Source organism: Nerophis lumbriciformis, linkage group LG12, assembly GCF_033978685.3.
Source record: "Nerophis lumbriciformis linkage group LG12, RoL_Nlum_v2.1, whole genome shotgun sequence".
NCBI classification, from domain to species: domain Eukaryota; kingdom Metazoa; phylum Chordata; class Actinopteri; order Syngnathiformes; family Syngnathidae; genus Nerophis; species Nerophis lumbriciformis.
This window is the reverse complement of record NC_084559.2, coordinates 41,265,976-41,287,920: the sequence shown is the minus strand read 5'-3', so window position 1 is coordinate 41,287,920 and position 21,945 is coordinate 41,265,976. Positions and strand designations below refer to the sequence as shown.

At 41.6% G+C, this 21,945-nt stretch overlaps 1 protein-coding gene across 6 annotated transcripts in view; it reads right to left on the bottom strand.

The window, feature by feature from the left end:
* Positions 1-668: 668 nt before the first annotated feature.
* The window catches only part of gcnt4a (glucosaminyl (N-acetyl) transferase 4a), a 73,422-nt gene continuing 52,145 nt past the window's right edge, over positions 669-21,945 (bottom strand). For 2 of the 6 annotated variants that reach the window (XM_061986590.1, XM_072914355.1), the window contains exons 10-12: positions 20,334-20,474; positions 12,065-12,179; positions 669-3,804 (exon numbers count right to left, since the gene is read on the bottom strand). In XM_061986590.1, the coding sequence (XP_061842574.1) occupies positions 2,612-3,804; positions 12,065-12,179; positions 20,334-20,474 (1,449 nt within the window). In that variant the 3' untranslated portion in view covers positions 669-2,611. Of the gene's footprint in view, positions 3,882-10,121; positions 10,166-10,648; positions 10,710-11,904; positions 11,997-12,064; positions 12,180-20,333; positions 20,475-21,945 lie in introns of those variants that run through there. The other 4 variants (XM_061986592.1, XM_061986593.2, XM_061986594.1 and 1 more) reach the window with 4 other exon arrangements.

The window sequence follows — 21,945 nt, the reverse complement described above, 5'->3', positions numbered from 1 at the left end:
CTAATTTCATGGTACTCCACGTACACCTTGATTCACCTATCAAGAAAGGGTTAGATTTGGGGTTCGGGTTAACCCCCCGCAAGTCCCTGAGGGTTCGCCCACATCATGTCTGACAGTCATTTCGGCAGTAGTAGTATGACCTTAAACGTTCAATTACATTGCTACAAGTCATCTATAATTGCCTATTAAGCAGAAAATTGCTTCCAAGAGAAGCTATACCAGATCAGCCTAATAAAGCAGGTGAAAGGCACACTGACTTTTAGTAATCCAAATATGGATAATATGAAAGATGTGCACCCCTAGTGGTATAGACAAGTCACTTCAATCTCCATGTAACAATATAATCAATCATATCCCTATCCATTTAACACTGTACATGTTTTCACAGACATTTGAATTCAACATTGTATTATTTTACAGCCGTATTCCAAAATTGAATACATTAATTTTTGTCCTCAAAATTCTGAAGACAATGCCCCATAATGACAATGTGAAAAGGTTTTTAAAACATTTTTGCAAATGTATTAAAAGTAAGCGAAAAAAATCACTTGTAAATAAGTATCCACAGCATTTGTTCAGTACTACAGCCTCAAGTCTTTTTGAATACGACACCACAAGTTTGGCACATCTATCTTTCCTCTTTGCAGCAACTCTCAAGCTCCATTAGGTTAGATTGTGAAGCATTGTTTTTTTTATTTAGGATGTCTCTGTACATGGCTGCATTTGTCTTTCCCTCTATCCTTACTAGTCTCCCAGTCCCTGTGCTAAAAAACATTCTTCACTGTAGGGATGGTATATGCCTGGTGATGAGTGGTGTCTGGTTTCCTCCAAACATGATGACTGGCGTTTACGCCAAACAGTTCAATCTTTGTCTCATCAGACCAGAGAATTATGTTTTCCATGTTCTGAGAGTCTTTTAGGTGCATCGGGTTCTTGGTCGACAGCACGGTGGAACAGGGGTTAGCACATGTGCCTCACAATACGAAGGTCCTGGGTTCGATCCTGAGCTGGGGATCTTTCTGTGTGGAGTTTGCATGTTCTCCCCGTGACTGTGTGGGTTCTCTCCGGGTACTCCGGCTTCCTCCCACCTCCAAAGATATGCACCTGGGGATAAGTTGATTGGCAACACTAAATTGGCCCTAGTGTGTGAATGTGAGTGTGAATGTTGTCTGTCTATCTGTGTTGGCCCTGTGATGAGGTGGCGACTTGTCCAGGATGCACCCCGCCTTCCGCCCGAATGCAGCTGATATATGCTCCAGCACCCCCCGCAACCCCGAAATGGACAAGCGGTAGAAAATGGATGGATGGAGAGTTCTTGGTCACCTCCCTGACTAGACTAAGATGAATGTACACAGACATCCTGGATGAAAAGTAACACTTCCCATCCAACCTGATGGAGCTTGGGAGGTACAAAGATAGGTGTGCCAAGCTTGTGGCAATGTATTCAAAACAACTCGAGGCTGTAATTGCTGCCAAAGGTGTATCAACTAAGTATTGAGCAAATACTGTAAATACTTATGTACATCCATCCATCTATTTCTACCGCTTGTCCATGTGATTTTATATTTTTTAATAAATGAGCAAAAATGACAATATAAATAGGGCAGCACGGTGGCAGAGGGGTTAGTGCATGTGCCTCACAATACAAAAGTCCTGCGTAGTCCCGGGTTCAATCCCGGGCTCGAGATCTTTCTGTGTGGAGTTTGCATGTTCTCCCCGTGACTGCGTGGGTTCCCTCCGGGTACTCCGGCTTCCTCCCACCGCCAAAAACATGCACCTGGGGATAGGTTGATTGACAACAATAAATTGGCCCTAGTGTGTGAATGTGAGTGTGAATGTCTGTCTATCTGTGTTGGCCCTGTGATGAGGTGGCGATTTGTCAGGGTGTACCCTGCCTTCCGCCCGAGTGCAGCTGAGATAGGCTCCAGCACCCCCCGTGACCCCGAAGGGAATAAGCGGTAGAAAATGGATGGATGTTAAAGATGTACACTTTTGTTTTCAACACTAAAATGTAGACTTATTGCTATCAATATTCTTTATGTGTAAGAGTAAAGGGCGGGAGAGGGGGGGGCAAAGGTGGGCTCAGAGTGATGCAATGTCGTGTGACTCGGGGGAACATGCTTCAAACCCCACTGTGAAAGGCTGTGCACTACTAAATGTGCTCGTTGTGGCTATTAACCCTGACTCCCTCATTTTGTTTAGAAGAAAAAAAACAGCACAAATTGTTTTATTAATGTTTGTTTAGTAGGTTAAAGGTTTTTTTTTAATGTATTGTGCACCTGAGTTAATGACGCTGATCAATATGAATGTATTATTATTTAGTTTTTCTGCTTGTGTTTGTTTGATATCGTCATTACTGCCTCAAGTGGTGGAAAAGTGTATTCCAACTAAGTACTGCTGCTGCCTATATTTTTAGGGGACACTGCGGCCCAAAAGTGGGCCCAACGTTAAGAAACACTGCACTAGATTGTTGTATCGGGACACCCCTAGTCACGAGCGAAAGGGTGACATAATAAATACTTACGTGTGGAACTTTAGTTTTATTTGAGATAAATTAATTAGCAAAACAATTAATTTTCCCCCCTCCTTTTCCAAAATTTAAAGGCACATATCATTTAGGCGCGGCGTAACGTTTTTCTATCAACTTCTCCTCCAAACACTTGATCAAGACGGGGTCCACTTTGGGGTCAAATTTGTTGGCAAACCAGTGGCCATAATTGAGGAGCCAGCGAAGTTCTGCAGCCCCATAGATGCAAACGCTTCGCTTGTGCGTACCTGTGCAAGGTGGATACACGTTTCCTTCCAGATAGTTCCATTTGACAAGTCGCGTCTTACTCTTCAAGTCCGTAACGTCTGGTTGGGATCTAGAAATATGTCCTGGCACCCCTGGGAGCCTGACAAGGGTGGCCCAGAAGTGTTCATCTGGAGAGTATGTGTCTGCTGACCAGGCCAGAAAGTCTTTGGCTACTTGGTTGCTGCTGATGTAGTTGACAAAACTCCGCGACAGCACAAAATAAGCACTTCCGGTGAACATCACGAGCGCATGAGGAGGCACATCTTTTGCCATCGTGGTTTTCACAGGAATACGGTGGTACTCGTAAGGCACGTTCTTCAGCTCATGCTTAAAACTGAAGCGCTGCTTCTTCAGCTCGCTTGGTTTACTGGACTCCAGCATGTTACGGCCGTTCAGCCGCCTCAGCTCCACCACCAGTTCGTAGTTGGACTTGAGAGGAAAGTCCTGACCACAGAGGTTGATCACATACTCCCATTGGATCTGGGACCTCAGCAGGTCAGAGAGGCAGTTGAGATCCGCGTTGAGTCGACTAATATGAGCGTATTGGACTGACTCCAGTTTTGAGGCAATAAATACGTTAGGCAGACAGCGAGCAAGGTTCTTCATGGCCTTAATAAACGCAGCAGAGGACTTTTGGTCATAGTGGACACAGTAGATGTTTTGAGGCGCGTAGATGGCGTGAAGAATACATTCCACCATGGGTGCGTTTTGGTGCACCACCAAGGAGTAAGCCAGCGGAAAGTTGCGCTCGACCCCTGAGACCGGAATGTCGTCATAACGCCTCCTTGTGATAAAGGTTTGACAGTCCGAAGTCAGACTCACAGTGCTATCATCGTCCACGTCAATGATGGCTTTGTGTTTCATCTCCAGAGCTTTGCCTATTTCCTTAGGGTCAAGCTCGTAGATAGCGGTGCAGTTGACGTCCAACCCCTGGCTGTGAACTCCCGATAGGCCCCCGTAGATGCTGTCCCTCACCGTCACTTTGATGTACACCAGCTTGAGCAAGCAAACTGCCACCAGAGACACAGAAAACAGGAAACACCAGTGTCTCAATCTATGTACGGAGCATCCATATCGTATTTTCATTCTAGAAAAGAAACACACAAATATAAGCAGTTGGGTTGAATGGACGAAGAAGGATATTCCAAAGAAACTACAAAGATTGACTTGCTACAAGTCGTAATATGTTCACCTACAGCAGGCGTGTCTAAAGAGCGGCCTGGGGGCCATTTGCGGCATATATATATATATATATATATATATATATATATATATATACATACTGTTTATATATATGTATATATATATATATATATATATATATATATATATACAAACAAAAACATTAGCATAAAAGAGCAAACAGGTTAATATTAACCAGAAAAAATTGTAAAGTTGACTCTAATAACACACAGCTGCCTACAGGCTTTATCTTTCTTGTTCTTTTGCCATTGCTCCAAAAAAGGTTTGTGAATCAAAATCAATGTTGTAAATAATTACTGACCCATTCAAGGCTACAATTACTTCACACCAAGTATTACACTTTGAAATATTGCATATTTTGTGTGTTTGCCATAAAAAAAACAAAGTTTTCTTTGACAAAATAGGCATGAGACAAACAAATAAAAAAAATAAAAAAACATTTAAAAAATAAAAAACTTATAATTGGCCAATAGATCTAAATCAATGGTTTTATGAATTATTGACCTGATAAAAATGCTTATTTTGTGTTTTTGACATTCAAAACAGGGTTGTCTTTGGCAAAAAGGACATCAAATAAATGTTACTTTAAATCGACAGACAGACCTGAAGATGATCAAGTAGTTTACTGTAAGCGTTGAATACAAAAAATAAAATAAGTATATGACTTATATTTAACATTATTGTGACTTGCCTTAAAGGCTAAACAATAATCTATATATTGGTTTTGATAATGAAAAAATTCAAAATGGCCCCCGCATACTTTGTTTTTCAGTGTGCGACCCTCAGTGGAAAAAGTTAGGACACTTCTGATCTAAAGGTTGGTGGAAAACTAAAAGTAGGCATGCACAAAAAAATTCTAAGTGATGAGGCTAGAAAGTGTGGCGTAGTAAACACAATGCATTGTGGGTCTTCTGAATAACTTATTTACACGACTGAATGCAAGACTCTGTCCTATAGTTTTGTTCTTTTCTTTACCAAGTTCAAAACATGGCGTAAACGTGCGGCATCTTAGTGCCACAATCGTCATGATTGCTTCAGGAAAAAAAAAATTGGGTGAGAATTTTCTCATTTCCAGTGTGAAAGCAAAACCGAGAAACTAACAAAGGCCACGTTTACACTGCACACCAAATAGGATTTTTTTTGCCCTTTTTTTCCCGCCAGTCTAAACGCTCCAAAGTGCTTCAAATCTGATCTTTTAGCATCAGATTCAGAGGCGGCCTAAATCCGATTGGAACATGTTCTTTTCAAATGTGACTTCAGTCTAAACCAGTGACGTGCAGTCACTAGAGGCAGGTGAGGCGGGGCCTCACCTGCCATCATGGAAAGAAAAAAAATGTAAAAAGAAAAAAAATTAATTAAATTGTTATATGTATGCAGTGATTATACTATAAAGTTATTTTCCATTTAACTTCACCAGTTTTAGATTATTTGTATTCAAAATCGCTGAATTTTCCCATTTGCCGTTCAAATACTGAGAAGAGACGGTGCGGTGATCAGCAGCCAGTCGAGGCACGTCACTCAGTGCCTCAACATGGACGGACTCGGCTAACTGCTGGCCTGCTGTGTAGTGAGACTGTATTGCTATATGAATTATATTATACATTTCCATAGTTTAGTTAGCTGAGGTATATAATGTACAGTGTATTTTGTCAACAACTGTATGTGTGTAACGTATTTCTTGTGCTGAGCGATCATAAAACGGCTGCAAAAGACACACTGGCTGAGGCTCCAGTAGCCCCGCCTCCTGCACCCCCGCCGTAGAATTGTTATATCAACTAAAGCCTAGGGCTGGGCGATAAAACAATAACAATATATATCGCGATAGACATGTGATCAATATCAATAGAAAATGGGGTCGATAGAACGTTCGATAATTTCACTGAGTTCTGTTAGAAAAAAATAGGAAGAAATGCGAGCCGGAACTGCACGGCATTCTCCGATACGAATCAGAGTAATACTGTCTGCAAACTTTGCAAGGTCGTCGTCCCGACCAAGTCTGGGAACACGACAAACTTATTTTACCACCTGAGCCGCTCTCACCCGCTGGTTTACAGCAGTACCAAACAGCCACAACCATCTACATCAGCCGGTGCAAGTGGAACAGCACCGAAGCGTCAACAACAGACCACCATCGAGAGGTACTCGGCAGCAGTGCCATACGACAAAAATTCAAAACGTTATAAAGAAATAACGGATGCAGTGGTGGATCAATTAGCGAAGGACATGCTACCTACTTATATTTCAAATAAAAGTATTTAAATTCAGTCTTTTTTCTACTGGTCTTTATTTAGAATAGTTTTTTGTTTTTTATCAATAATTATCAATATCGACTGATATGAAACACTTATATCGTGATACATTTTTTAGTCATATCGCCCAGCCCTACTAAAGCCCACACTTAAACTTTCCACGTGCAAGATTGAATCTATTTAAAAAAGTTATTTCATAAGAAACCAAAAAGTGCAAAAACAATAATGTTCGTGTTGGAGAAGTTGTGAATGACTGCAGGGCCACAACATTAGGTACACCTGCAGACTGCAGGTGTATCTAATTCACAACTCCTCCAACATGAACATTATTGTTTTTGCACTTTTTAAGTTCTTATTAAATAAATTTTGTAACCTATTTATATGGGCTTTCCTATTTGTGATGTTAAGTACCTGTTATGCGCTGTTATACAGTATATGCCTTGAGCTCTTATTTTGAAGGTGCCAAGAGCGGAAGTGATGACATGTTGTAGTGGAGCGGAGGTTTTTGAAAGAAGGTAAATAAAGTGGTCCTCGTGTAAATTGGAGCCTTCGTGTTTGTTATTTTGTAGTTTCATACAGTATAGGCAACATTTATAAACCCTCGGTTACACTTTTTTAAATAGATTCAATCTTGCACGTGGAAAGTTTAAGTGAGGGCTTTAGTTGGTATAACACACCCGTCAGGGGGTTCGTTAATCCAGCACAACAGCGGCGAATGGACTTTATTTATAAGTAAAGGTAAGACCATAATAACGTTTTTTTTTATTAAATGTGCTTTTTTGTGTGCTACAGTTTGTATGTGTAAAGTTAAAGTTAAGCTAAAGTACCAATGATTGTCACACACACACTAGGTGTAATGAAATTTGTCCTCTGCATTTGACCCATCTCTTGATCACCCCCTGGGAGGTGAGGGGAGCAGTGGGCAGCAGCGGCGCCGCGCCCGGGAATAATTTTTGGTGATTTAACCACCAATTCCAACCCTTGATGCTGAGTGCCAAGCAGGGAAGAATGCTGGTATGAGCTTTTAAACATAACCCGTTAACTGCTGCCAATCAAATGGTGAATAAGATACTCTTTAGGGTTCATATGTTTGTAAATCTGACTGTGATGAAGTCAGTGCCTCACCAGCCATCAACCTCACCGCACGTCACTGGTCTAAACGCAATGTGACCTGAAAGTGACCTAAATCAGATTTTTTTGTCAGTTTTGGGCGAGCTACATCACTCGTGTGCGCTGCGAGAGATGCAGTCGGCAGCAGAAATGGATATTTCATCACAACATCCGGTTTCGGTTTCTGTTTAAAACGACCACATTTTCGGTGCATCACTTGTCAATAGTGCACAGATAATAGGCAATATGTAATGTAGGGCTGGGCGATATTGCCTTTTTTTAATATTGCGATATTTTAAGGCCATATCGCGATACACGATATATATCTCGATATTTTGCCTTAGCATTGAATGAACACTTGATGCATATATTCACAGCAGTATGATGATTCTATGTGTCTACATTAAAACATTCTTCTTCATACTGCATTAATATATATGCTACTTTTAAACTTTCATGCAGAGAAGGAAATCACAACTAAAAAAAAAAATCACAATTTTTTTCATACGGTGTTGATCTGGAAATGTTTGCCTTGGCATTTTGATGGTGTGGGCGTGTGGCACCGAACGGAGATGTTGACGTGCGGAGTAAGCACTCTTCATTGTCTAGCGGGTGACTTTTCAAATGATGCTACATATTAGCAGTGTAGCCGAGTGTCCTGGGTTTGCCTATACAGTGTACATATCTAATAAAATAATAAACGCCCTCCCGAAATGTGTTTGTCATTCTTGTTTGGTGTGGGTTCACAGTGTGGCGCATATTAGTAAGTGTTAAAGTTGTAGATACGGCCACCCTCAATGTGACCTGTATGGCTTTCTGATCGCTCTCTTGCTTTCTGATTTCTCTCTATGTCCACTACTTGCTGTACATATCCTACCAAGTCAGACCTACACTGTTTCAATGTCCATTTCTCTGATCATGCAATTGTTGATGCTGATTGTTGATGACAGAAGTGTTGATACCAACCAAACCTAACCCCCCCCTCCCTCCATATCCCACACCCCGGATTGTAAATAATGTCCATCCATCCATCCATTTTCTACCGCTTATTCCCTTTGGGGTCGCGGGGGGCGCTGGAGCCTATCTCAGCTACAATCGGGTGGAAGATAATGTAAATAATTTAATGTATATACTCTGATGATTATCTTGTGTGATGACTGTATTATAATGTTGGTATATATCTGGGCCCTGCGATGAGGTGGCGACTTGTCCAGGGTGTACCCCACCTTCCGCCCGATTGTAGCTGAGATAGGCTCCAACGCCCCCCGCGACCCCAAAAGGGAATAAGCGGTAGAAATGGATGGATGGTATATATCTGTATCATGGACCCCGACTTAAACAAGTTGAAAAACTTATTCAGGTGTTACCATTTAGTGGTCAATTGTACGGAATATGTACTTCACTGTGCAATCTACTAATAAAAGTTTCAATCAATCAATCAATCAAACACATTAGAGCAGGTTCGGTAGCCACCGCTTCTTTAATGTCAACATCACACACCTCCTTCTACAACCACACTCGCCCTACGTCACAGCCCTACGGCAACAACTCTGGAGGGACAAACCTCTTCCTCCTTACCTAACACACTCCGGTAACTTGGGACACCTTGAACTGTTTGTTACAGCAGTAATGCTACTTTTTATAGCAACGCTTTCGCCCCACACTTGACAAATTACGGTTGTCTGTTGGACATATTCCCACTTGAAGCCAAACCACCGCCAGACGATGGACCCCTGCTGTTTTTCTTGGGAATTAATTATTCCTCCATTTGTCACCAGATTCGCAACGTCTTTCTCTTGTATTAGCGCTCGCACCACTCCACTAGCATCACAGCTAACGTTACCATGTCTCTACATCTCTGCTCGGGGAGGGCGTATACGTATGTGACGTGTGTAAGAAGGTGCGCTTGCTGTCTGTGAGAAGGAAAGAGCGAGGAGAGCCTGTAGTGTAATGCCCGCAGCTAAAAGCAACCGTGTGAGAAAGTATACTCGATATCACGATATAGTCATTTTCTATATCGCACAGAGACAAACCCGCGATATATCGCGTATATCGATATATCGCCCAGCCCTAGTGTAATGCATATTTTAAATCCAAAGAAATAGCGATTGTTAAAAGACCGGAATTTACGCTGTGGCGTATTTGCTTACATGTGAGTGGAAAAATAAATCTCTCATATTTCCACGCTGATGTCTGGGTCTCTTCTTTTTAACAGCCATAAAACATTACGACCCTCCCAAATATATTACACTATATACATCTATTCATACTTTATATTACTTTAAGTTACTTTCATGCAAAAAAAACACTCATTTTTAAGGTGTTGCGACTTTTATTTTATTTTGTAGTCGTAGCAACTTCCTCCCGGTCAACTTCCTCTGTTTTTACTTTATGGAAGTGCGTATGCAAGGGATGCCACATTGAGGCCACATTGAGGCCTCAACACTGGAGTCTACTAAAATCCCATTTTATTTGCAGTGTAAACAGTCAGCTAGAAAAAATCAGATGTCAAAAATGTTTTGAAGAATTGATTTTTAAAAAGAACATTTATAGGTCATCTCTGCTCTTACTTGCTACGCGTATACATCATACGTCAGCAGCCAAGAAGCTTTCATTGACCTGTAACCTGTTTTGGAAAGGTTTTATTCTCATTTACTGGTATTTAGAATGTGAATCTTACAACGACTCACAATTCGATTCGGATTCCGCTTGTAATATGACAATATATATACATATAATATAAATAGTGTGCTGGCCCAACTTACCTTGCTTTATAAAGTTGTCGTGGAGGACTCCTACAACAATACCGCTGGACAATGAAACAGAAATAATAGTAATAGTAAGTAATAATGGTCATGTTTTTGTTTTGAACATACCTAATGAGTTCAAGGAGCTGTTTATAACTTTTACGTGGATACTTATAGGGTGCTAACTTTCCAAAGTGTTTTAAGCTTGATATCCCGTTCTCTTAGAGCTTTTACTACATAATGACATAACTTACGCCTGTGCGTAACTTACAAATTCCTCTGGCTGATGAGCAATTTTTTATTGAATATAATTAGTAATTGTGAGCAATATAGACACTTTATAAATACATGTGTTCTGTTACAGTTACGGTGGTGTTATAATTTTTGGTTGAAAAAATTTAACTTTGAGCAAGGTGCAAACAATCCCTTCAATAAATATCACATTACTTTTACACAATACAACTTGTTTGAGAAGGAGTAGGAAGAAACTGAGCCTATTTAAACCTAAATATTTCAAAACATGTGTTTAACATGTTGACACTTACATTTATTTACGTTTTGTCATTAAAGGTTTGTTCACTTCCTGTGTTCACATGTCATCATTTTCTAAGAAAGAGAAAGGAAACAAAGAAAGGGGAAATAGGAGTGAATACACTTATAGGATATAGCTTCTGCAGTGATAAATGAATACAAGAATGTGTAATACAAATAAAAACGATTAAATAAATCATTATAAGATAATTAATTATGATAAGAAAAAACAAACAAATTATTATTGAAAAAACTAAAAATTTGTTAAATAAGATTAAGTAGAAAAAATACAGTAATAGGAGTTAGTAAACTGCAAGATACAGCTTCCGCAGTCACAAATGAAAAAATATAAAAATAAAATATGTAAGACGAACAAAAAAGATTGAAAAAATAATATCATAAGATCAATAAAAATAAGAGTAAACAGAAATAATTTTCCATTGAACAAAAAAACTACAAAGGAGTTAAATAAGATTTAAGAAAGAAAGAAAATAATAAGCAAGTAGAAGTGAATAAAGATGATTAGAATAGATTATCTTAATTGTCACTGCACAAGTACAACGCAATTTTGTTAAACCGATAGTACATAGTTTCTGAAGTGATAAAAAAACAAATATATATATATATATGTATGTACATATATTTATATATGTATATATATACACACACACACACACACATATATATGTACATACATATGTATTTAATCGTTTTTATTGGTGTATGTATATATATATATATGTATACATATATATACTAATACCAATACCAATAAAAACGATTAAATAATTAATCGTTTTTATTGGTGTATGTATATATATATATATACTAATACCAATACCAATACCAATAAAAACGATTAAATAAGTACTACAAACATTATAATTTCAATAAGTAAGAATAAACAGAATTACATTTTCATATACAAATAGGATTTAATATCAATGATACTGGAGTAAAATATATGACAGAAAAGTTGTATAATTCATAAATAAATGCTGGTTGTACATTTACCAATATACCGCATTGCTAAATATTAATGATTAGAATATACTTGTTAAAAAGAAAAAAGAAGTAAAAGTATTAGGACACACACGAATTTTGATATGATCGGCAAAAAATATTTTTTTTATATATAGTTTAATGGTCAGTGAGTTTCGGTTATGAATTTTCTCATAATGAATAGAAATTGAAAAATAAAAAAACGATTGGTTCATTTGAATTTAATTTTTAAAAACACTAAACGTTTATAAACAAAACGTACACTGACCTTAGGAGTCAAAATGTGAACTTCGTGGTTGATAATTCAATCAGCGATTTAATGGATTAAGTTGCTTCAAAGGCCAGCGAGATGCCTTCAAGTGCCAGGACGAGCATTATGTTTAACATTACGCAGGTACAGTAAGTGGTGAGGCGCACGTTTGTGTTACCTTTAAAGATGCCTGTTGGTATGACGGCACAGTCGGAGGCGAAGCAGCGGAAAAAGTTCCATGTGGAAAGAAAGTTTGGACAGAACAGGGCGGCTGTGTGACGTTCAGGTGCAGACTGGGGGAGGGAAGACGGAATAAGTCATGGCGTCAGTCCGCCCACTTGGCCGACACACACTATCATTCACCAGCACCCTGCTTCCAATCATTAACTGTGCTATAGCAAGGCTCCTATTATCTATTTATTATTTATACAACTTATCTTAGTGACCACACATACTACACTGTGCAGGACTACACAACACTGGCTAGACCTGCAAACTCTAGATGCATAAAATCCTACATTTATTCATATAAATGGTTTTTAATGTTTATTATCCTGCTGTAGTGCCATTTTTGGCCAAAAGCTTACATTGGAATACAAAATATATATCTAATATTTATTTACATATTTAATATGTGTTTACTTACTTATTGTATATTACTTTATTACTCCTTTATTCACTGTTCTGTTACAAAAAAACAAAGAAATGGGATAACACTACAATGATATGAAAAGGGGTAGGAATAAATAAGCTCTGCTTCTTCCTATTCCTTTTGTGTAATAAAACAACTGGAAATATGCGATGTAATTGTAAAGTATGCATGTTCGAAATAAACTGAAACAAACTAAACTAAAATACTTAACTAAAAACACCAGAAGCCTCTCTGTTATAAACTAATATTTGTTTGGACTTCAGAAATATTGGCAAACATAATAACGGCCATTGTGTGAATGTTACGCAATTTTAACATGAAACAAAAAAAAGAAAACAATTTTTTTTCCCATCAAAAACCACACAATAGACCGCACCGCACATAACTACATTAGTTTTGGTAAGTAATTTAATAACACATTTACCTTGGAGTGTGGGCTTCTACAGTATCTCCTTTGAGCTGCTTCTTTGTCAAACACACCATCAGAAGCTTCTCAATATTTTCATGGGTAAATGTCCCATTCTGCTTCAGTATGGTGCAGACGAGCAACGCTACGCTCCAACTGCTACTTGGTCGGTCATGTTATTGATTATTAATTTAATTCATCCACTTCTTCTTCTCAGCACTGTCCTTAAAACTCACTTTCTTCCTTCCCAGTGTTGGAAAACAAAGTTATGTCCAGCTGCAGTTATAAGCGGATGCTAGCAAGTAAGACCACATTTTGGTTGGATCTTACAGGGTTCACTGTGGAAATCGCCACGCCAACTAGCAGTGGGGAAGCTCGTAGCCCAAGGTTTTGCTTGCAACCGAAAGCGCAACAATTAGACGAGAGACAGCTCGTATTCAAGAACTTTCAAAATCGTAGTGAATACATTTTATGAGATCTTAAGAACATTTTAGACATTTTAAAGCCTGTAATTCATAATGTTGTTTTTTAGACTTTATAAGACCGAGCGGATACCCTGCTCTGGTGTTGAACTTTACGATGTCAGATTGTGTTATCTAAATTAGCAAGCCACAGGAAAAGCGACCAAAACCTTAACACAGGTAATTAACTGAACATAAGTTTTATTGAACTACTTCAGTGTACTGGTAATTACATAGTAGGTTTCACATTTCTTCACACGGTACATTTTGAAATGAGTGCATGATATATATAATCAGATAAAATGTGAAGTAAAATAACTAAATAACTCCCAAAAAGGATATCAAATGAACATTCCAACAAAGTTTTCAATTAGTTTTAGACACCTCAAATGAAATTTGAGGATGATGGCGAGATCGTTATTAGAACTGCGGAAAGTCCTTCTGTAACAGCCTCTTCCAGTAGCTGTCTATTATAGCATTTGGTATCAGCTCTTCATCCGCCACCAAATAAACTGTCCTGATTGCCATTAGAGGATTCAGATCTGACACTGAAAAACATGAAACATATTTCATACCAAAATTTTACAGAAACAGACAATGGCTTTGAAAGTAACTGTCAACACTTGGTGTTTGGAGAACCTCCAGTTGGAAGACATGGAATTAATAATTCACATACTGAAACCAACACTTCACTGGCTGCTTGTCTGTTCTTACTACATTGAGTTGATCTAAAGGAAGTGCCAGACAGGAAATGTGCGGAGCGGCCACAGTAAAATATGCCAGCAGATAGGGAGAACGGACCTGGGGTTAGTGTTTCCTGATTAAAACCATGACTGTTATGTTGGACATCCGTCTCTGATGTACTTTCTTCAGTCACCTTTTTGAATAAATAAGACAAGGTTTTGTTTTGGAACATCACCTAGCAAAAGAAAGTAATAGGAGAAATGCCTGTTAACACCAATAATTTGTAAATAAATAATATAGCAGGGGTATAATAATCATGGTTTAATACGTATACCTAGATTTTAATGTCATGGTTTGGTTCATTTTTGGTACAGTAAAGGAACAGAATGCCGAGCATGAAACTGAGGAGTTTTGTGTAAACAGCTTCTATGATCAAGTTTCAATACGCTGATTTATTAATAGAACAAAATAAATGTTCAATGCTAGCAGATCTTTAAAATACGATGCACCAAATGTCAACACTGACTTAAAAGGCCCTGAATATGGAACGTTTCTTACCTATTGGTACCTGTTTTTGTGTATTTAGGATCTGCATCAGTCCCAAAAATGTTATATCAAACCCTGGAAGTATGATGGAGATATTTATAAAACAATCTTGTCTTCCATCATACTTTCTCCAAACATGCCGTTTGGAATTTGCCCAATTTGAGACATGCACCTGGGGATAGGTTGATTGGCAACACTAAATTGGCCCTAGTGTGTGAATGTGAGTGTGAATGTTGTCTGTCTATCCGTGTTGGCCCAATTGTAGATGATATAGGCTCAAACACGTCCCCGCGACCACGAAGGGGATAAGCGGTAGAAAATGGATGGAGACGTTTTTCCAATTGTGACGTCAGAGGATATCTTCATATACGGTATAAATTTAGTCAAAGTACTTTGCGCAGGTCCGCCATTGTAATCCGCGCTGTAGTCAATAAGTTCCTTCTTTTACGCTATCCTCTGGTTGTGGGCCAGACTGGCTAAAACATGCACATACATCTTTTGTTGTTACCATTTCTAACACAATGTAGCGTATAGTTTGAACTTATATCTGTCAGTAGAGACTATATACAGTAGAAGCGCTAAAAACTACAACATGGCTGACGAGACACAGTCGAAGTGGAGCCACGTAAATAAGACCGCCCACAAAACGGCATATTCTGAAGAGACGGTGAGAAAGCAACTTGAAAACAATCTGTGAAACATAATCTATGCAAAAGTGATCGCAAAGTGCAAACAGCTGGCTGAGTCGGCAACTGGGCGTGACGTCACGCGCAACCCAAATACCCTAACATGTCACCGTTGGATATTGCGTTAATCAGTGCCATGTAGGACTTACGGGATTCGGTCAGTGACAAAAAAAGTCACCGGATTCCGCACCCATCCCTACACGTGCTTGAACAGGAAGGAGGCAGGTGGAATGGTAAAGATGGAAGGAGTTGAGGTCATTCCACATCTCTACCATAAAATCCCTGTTCACTGCTTTCTTTATCCGCACACATCTCCAAATAGAAAGGCCAAGTGTTCCCAAACAGGAGCCTTTAACAACGCAAGTCTTCTTATCGCTAACCAAAGGCTGGGCTGCATTGTATTTATCTATCTCTCACTCAATGTGTATTGCGTGAGAAATTACTAAATTGAAAGTGGTAGACCAAAAACAATTTATTATTACACCCCTATAATAAGAACACAGCAGATACAAGAGTACATTACAAATACGAACAACAAGAGCAACAAAAGGACTTAAAGGTGAACTCTGCTTTTGGAATTTTGCCTGTCATTCACAATCCCTGTGTAAGACAAGAACACATGTGTTTTACTTTTTTATGCATTCTAAGTCATTCTGAGGCTAACAATGCAGCTGGGAGTACTCTATTGCGCCCAAAATGCCCTCTAAAAACATCCGAAAACCGCCAACAATACGCATTTTATATCTTATGACCTGAATGTTATCCAAGTATTAGTATTGTTGCTATTATAAGTGCTAACGCAGACTAACTACTTTTAGTGGCTTCGTGATCAAAGAGAGCAACTAATTTATGCAGCTCGTGTTGACAAATTGATCCGGTAAGTTGCTGCTGCATCGCCTCTGAGCTGGTGAAAGTTAATTCTAGATTATAAGAAGGTTGTAGCCATAAACCGGGAAGTTGGTCAACGTTGACATTCAACTTATAACCGGTATTGGCGAGAAAGACCCGAAAAGTCACTCATTTGCGGCACCTTATTTTTAACAGGATATAGATAGGAAGATATGAACATCCCATCAGTCGGCATCCCAGTGAAAGCAGACATTGTACGGTAAGTGTATGTTTTAGTAGTAGTTCATCTTGTTCAGCACTGAGGAATATTTCTGCATGTACTTAGTGTTTCACTAAAGCTGAATCTGTTTAGCAGAAAGCTTCTAAAACTTGTAGCTCATCCTTCATATATTCAGGTTCAAAAACATACGTTTTTGAATCATCATTTTCCAAAGTAGTCTTTGTTGATGAAGTCTGCCATGATTAGTTTTAGTTGTTGTTGTTGTTGAAGGGAAAAGCAAACGTTCTGATGCGTCTGTGAATGAATGTGCCTGTTACTAAAATACATATATACTTACAGTGTGTATATAAAACGTTAATGGAGGTTTTTTTAGAGCCCTTTATCAGAATCAGAAGAGTTTTTATTGCCATTGTTTGAGAACGAAGACCTCCATGAAGAATAAAAATAAAGGACCCAGATTTCCCTCCCCCGGACGTGGGTCACCGGGGCCCCCCTCTGGAGCCAAGCCCGGAGGCGGGGCACGATGGCGAGCGCCTGGTGGCCGGGCCTGTCCCCATGGGGCCCGGGGCCCGGGTCGGGCACAGCCCGAAGAGGCAACGTGGGTCCCCCCTCCAATGGGCTCACCACCCATAGCAGGGGCAGTGTGAGCTGGGCGGCAGCCGAAAGCAGGGCACTTGGCGGTCCGATCCTCGGCTACAGAAGCTAGCTCTTGGGACGTGGAACGTCACCTCGCTGGGGGGGAAGGAGCCTGAGCTAGTGCGCGAAGTCGAGAAGTTCCGGCTAGATATAGTCGGACTCACTTCGACGCACAGCAAGGGCTCTGGAACCAGTTCTCTCGAGAGGGTCTGGACTCTCTTCCACTCTAGCGTTGCCGGCAGTGAGAGGCGACGGGCTGGGGTGGGAATTCTTGTTGCCCCCCCGGCTCAGAGCCTGCACGTTGGAGTTCAACCCGGTGGACGAGAGGGTAGCTTCCCTCCGCCTTCGGGTGGGGGGACGTGTCCTGACTGTGGTTTGTGCTTACGCGCCAAACGGCAGCTCAGAGTACCCACCCTTTTTGGATTCGCTCGAGGGAGTACTTGAGAGTGCTCCCCCGGGTGATTCCCTCGTTCTACTGGGGGACTTCAATGCTCATGTTGGCAGCGACAGTGAAACTTGGAGAGGCGTGATTGGGAAGAATGGCCGCCCGGATCTGAACCCGAGTGGTGTTTTGTTATTGGACTTTTGTGCCCGTCACAGATTGTCCATAGTGAACACCATGTTCAAACATAAGGGTGTCCATATGTGCACTTGGCACCAGGACACCCTAGGCCGCAGTTCCATGATCGACTTTGTATTTGTTTAATCGGATTTGTGGCCTCATGTTTTGGACACTCGGGTGAAGAGAGGGGCGGAGCTTTCTACCGATCACCACCTGGTGGTGAGTTGGCTGCGATGGTGGGGGAGGATGCCGGACAGACCTGGCAGGCCCAAACGCATTGTGAGGGTTTGCTGGGAACGTCTGGCAGAGTCTCCTGTCAGAGAGAGTTTCAATTCCCACCTCCGGAAAAACTTTGAACATGGACCATGTTCCGCGCCTCTAATGTCGAGGCAGCTGATTGGAGCTGTGGCCGCAAGTTAGTTGGTGCCTGTCGTGGCGGTAATCCTAGAGTTGGTGGACACCGGCGGTGAGGGATGCCGTCAAGCTGAAGAAGGAGTCCTATCGGGTTCTTTTGGCTCATAGGACTCCTGAGGCAGCGGACAGGTACCGACAGGCCAAGCGGTGTGCGGCTTCAGCGGTTTCGGAGGCAAAAACTCGGACATGGGAGGAGTTCGGGGAAGCAATGGAAAACGACTTCCGGACGGCTTCGAAGCGATTCCGGACCACCATCCGCCGCCTCAGGAAGGGGAAGCAGTGCACTATCAACACCGTGTATGGTGAGGATGGTGTTCTGCTGACCTCGACTGCGGATGTTGTGGATCGGTAGAGAGAATACTTCGAAGACCTCCTCAATCCCACCAACACGTCTTCCTATGAGGAAGCAGTGCCTGGGGAATCTGTGGTGGGCTCTTCTATTTCTGGGGCTGAGGTTGCCGAGGTAGTTAAAAAGCTCCTCGGTGGCAAGGCCTCGGGGGTGGATGAGATCCGCCCGGAGTTCCTTAAGGCTCTGGATGCTGTGGGGCTGTCTTGGTTGACAAGACTCTGCAGCATCGCGTGGACATCGGGGGCGGTACCTCTGGATTGGCAGACCGGGGTGGTGGTTCCTCTCTTTAAGAAGGGGACCCGGAGGGTGTGTTCTAACTATCGTGGGATCACAGTCCTCAGCCTTCCCGGTAAGGTCTATTCAGGTGTACTGGAGAGGAGGCTACGCCGGATACTCGAACCTCGGATTCAGGAGGAACAGTGTGGTTTTCGTCCTGGTCGTGGAACTGTGGACCAGCTCTATACTCTCGGCAGGGTCCTTGAGGGTGCATGGGAGTTTGCCCAACCAGTCTACATGTGCTTTGTGGACTTGGAGAAGGCATTCGACCATGTCCCTCTGGAAGTCCTGTGGGGAGTGCTCAGAGAGTATGGGGTATCGGACTGTCTGATTTTGGCGGTCCGCTCCCTGTATGATCAGTGTCAGAGCTTGGTCCGCATTGCCGGCAGTTAGTCGGACACGTTTCCAGTGAGGGTTGGACTCCGCCAAGGCTGCCCTTTGTCACCGATTCTGTTCATAACTTTTATGGACAGAATTTCTAGGCGCTGTCAAGGCGTTGAGGGGATCCAGTTTGGTGGCTGCAGGATTAGGTCTCTGCCTTTTGCAGATGATGTGGTCCTGATGGCTTCATCTGGCCAGGATCTTCAACTCTCGCTGGATCGGTTCGCAGCCAAGTGTGAAGCGACTGGGATGAGAATCAGCACCTCCAAGTTCGAGTCCATGGTTCTCGCCCGGAAAAGGGTGGAGTGCCATCTCCGGGTTGGGGAGGAGACCCTGCCCCAAGTGGAGGAGTTCAAGTACCTCGGAGTCTTGTTCACGTGTGAGGGAAGAGTGGATCGTGAGATTGACAGGCGGATCGGTGCGGCATCTTCAGTAATGCGGACGCTGTATCGATCCGTTGTGGTGAAGAAGGAGCTGAGCCGGAAGGCAAAGCTCTCAATTTACCAGTCGATCTACGTTCCCATCCTCACCTATGGTCATGAGCTTTGGGTTATGACCGAAAGGACAAGATCACGGGCACAAGCGGCCGAAATGAGTTTCCTCCGCCGGGTGGCAGGGCTCTCCCTTAGAGATAGGGTGAGAAGCTCTGTCATCCGGGGGGAGCTCAAAGTAAAGCCGCTGCTCCTCCACATCGAGAGGAGCCAGATGAGGTGGTTCGGGCATCTGGTCAGGATGCCACCCGATCGCCTCCCTCGGGAGGTGTTTAGGACACGTCCGACCGGTAGGAGGCCACGGGGAAGACCCAGGACACGTTGGGAAGACTATGTCTCCCGGCTGGCCTGGGAACCCCTCGGGATCCCTGGACGAAGTGGCTGGGGAGAGGGAAGTCTGTGCTTCCCTGCTTAGGCTGCTGCCCCCGCGACCCGACCTCGGATAAGCGGAAGAAGATGGATGGATGCATGGATGGATGGATGTTTGAGAACGGGTTCACAAACTAGGAATTTTACTTGGCGCAATTGTGCAACATAAAACACATATAACACAGAATAGGAATAGGCGGAATAGAGTACTCCAATTGACTCCACTGTTAGCTGACTTTTGCTAACATTTATTTACGAGTTAGAATGCATAAAAAAAGAAAAACATATACGGTATATGCTTGTCTCACATAAAGGTTGTGAATGATAGGTTAAAAACCAAAGGAAAGTGCAGTTACCCTTTAAGCATGATGATGTACTGATATAAAGATGTTATTCCAGGTACCAGTAAAACAAAGGCAAGCTAATAGTCATAAGATGTAGTCTAGTACAGTGCATGTGCCTAACCTTGTCCCAGGCATACGTAGAACTGACAGGGATGTTGTTTGCCAGGATAGACTGAAGCCAGCACTCTGGAAACAAGTGTGACTTTCCTTTGCTGTCCTTTATTGAACCATTGCCCTGCACATGTGCAGAGTGCAACTTCCCCTAAAAACATAACAAAACACAAAGGAATTGTGATTCATTCAGTATCACTTATCTTATATATAGCTCACTTATATATATATATGGTCTTTCAGGATTATTTTTGGGGTGCATCCCGCGCTGATCGCTAATCAATCACGAGGCACATACAGAGGGGTAACTAATGAACTGATCACTTGCTGATTTTATAAGTTTACTTGCTTGCAAATACAGGAACAATCCATAATTTTTGCTGCTGTTTGTGTCATGATATGTGGTCTAGATCATGTTCGTGTAGTTATGTTCTGTTAGTTTTGGACTCCTTTTAGTTCCTGTGTGTGCACCTCCCTGAGTTTGTTTTGGTTGCCATGGTTGCAAATTATGTTCACCTGTCTCTGATTAGTGTTCGGCCGCTCACCTGCTACTCGAGCACTAATCAGAGGCATTATTTAAGCCTGCATTTGCCTGTCAGTCGGCCTGGCGTCAATATTTGCTTCATGCAACCTGATACGGAAGTTTTGTTTCATGCCAAAGTTTTGTGAGTATTACTTGTCTCAAGTCCATGCTAAGTGTTAGCTTCTTTGTTTCCTGCGCTAAGTTTTGTGCTTTAGCTCCAAGTGCGATCAGCGCGTTGTGCCTTCGCTTTGTGTTCCTTTTTTGTTTGTACCTCTTTGAGTTTTGGGTAATTAAATCATGTTTTTACCTGCACGCCTTGTCCGGAGTAGTCCATTCTGCATCCCGGGAGAACAACCCGTAGTGAGCTGCAACCCCCCCCTTTGACAGTTTGCAGGTAAGAGATGTGATTTTCACAAACTAATTACCGTATTTTTCGGAGTATAAGTAGCTCCAGAGTATAAGTCGCACCGGCCGAAAATGCATAATAAAGAAGAAAAAAAACATAAGTCGCACTGGAGCATAAGTCGCAGTTTTTGGGGAAATGTATTTGATAAAACCCAACACCAAGAATAGACATTTAAAGGCAATTTAAAATAAATAAAGAATAGTGAACAACAGGCTGAATAAGTGTACGTTATATGAGGCATAAATAACCAACTGAGAACGTGCCTGGTATGTTAACGTAACATATTATGGTAAGAGTCATTCAAATAACTATAACATATAGAACATGCTATACGTTTACCAAACAATCTGTCACTCCTAATCGCTAAATCCAATGAAATCTTATACATCTAGTCTCTTACGTGAATGAGCTAAATAATATTATTTGATATTTTACGGTAATGTTTTAATTTCACACAAGTCGCTCCTGAGTATAAGTCGCACCCCCGGCCAAACTATGAAAAAAACTGTGACTTATAGTCCGAAAAATACGGTAAGTCTTTAGAGCGATGAGAACCGATTCCCAGTTCTGAGGCCCTTCGTTTGAGAGCCGTTTTTTATGCTCATGCAAATATAGCATCTGCAATTTCCCACTCTGTACGTGCGCGCCACCCGGCTGCCAACTGGACTAGAAAATGAGTCAGACTTAAGGAAA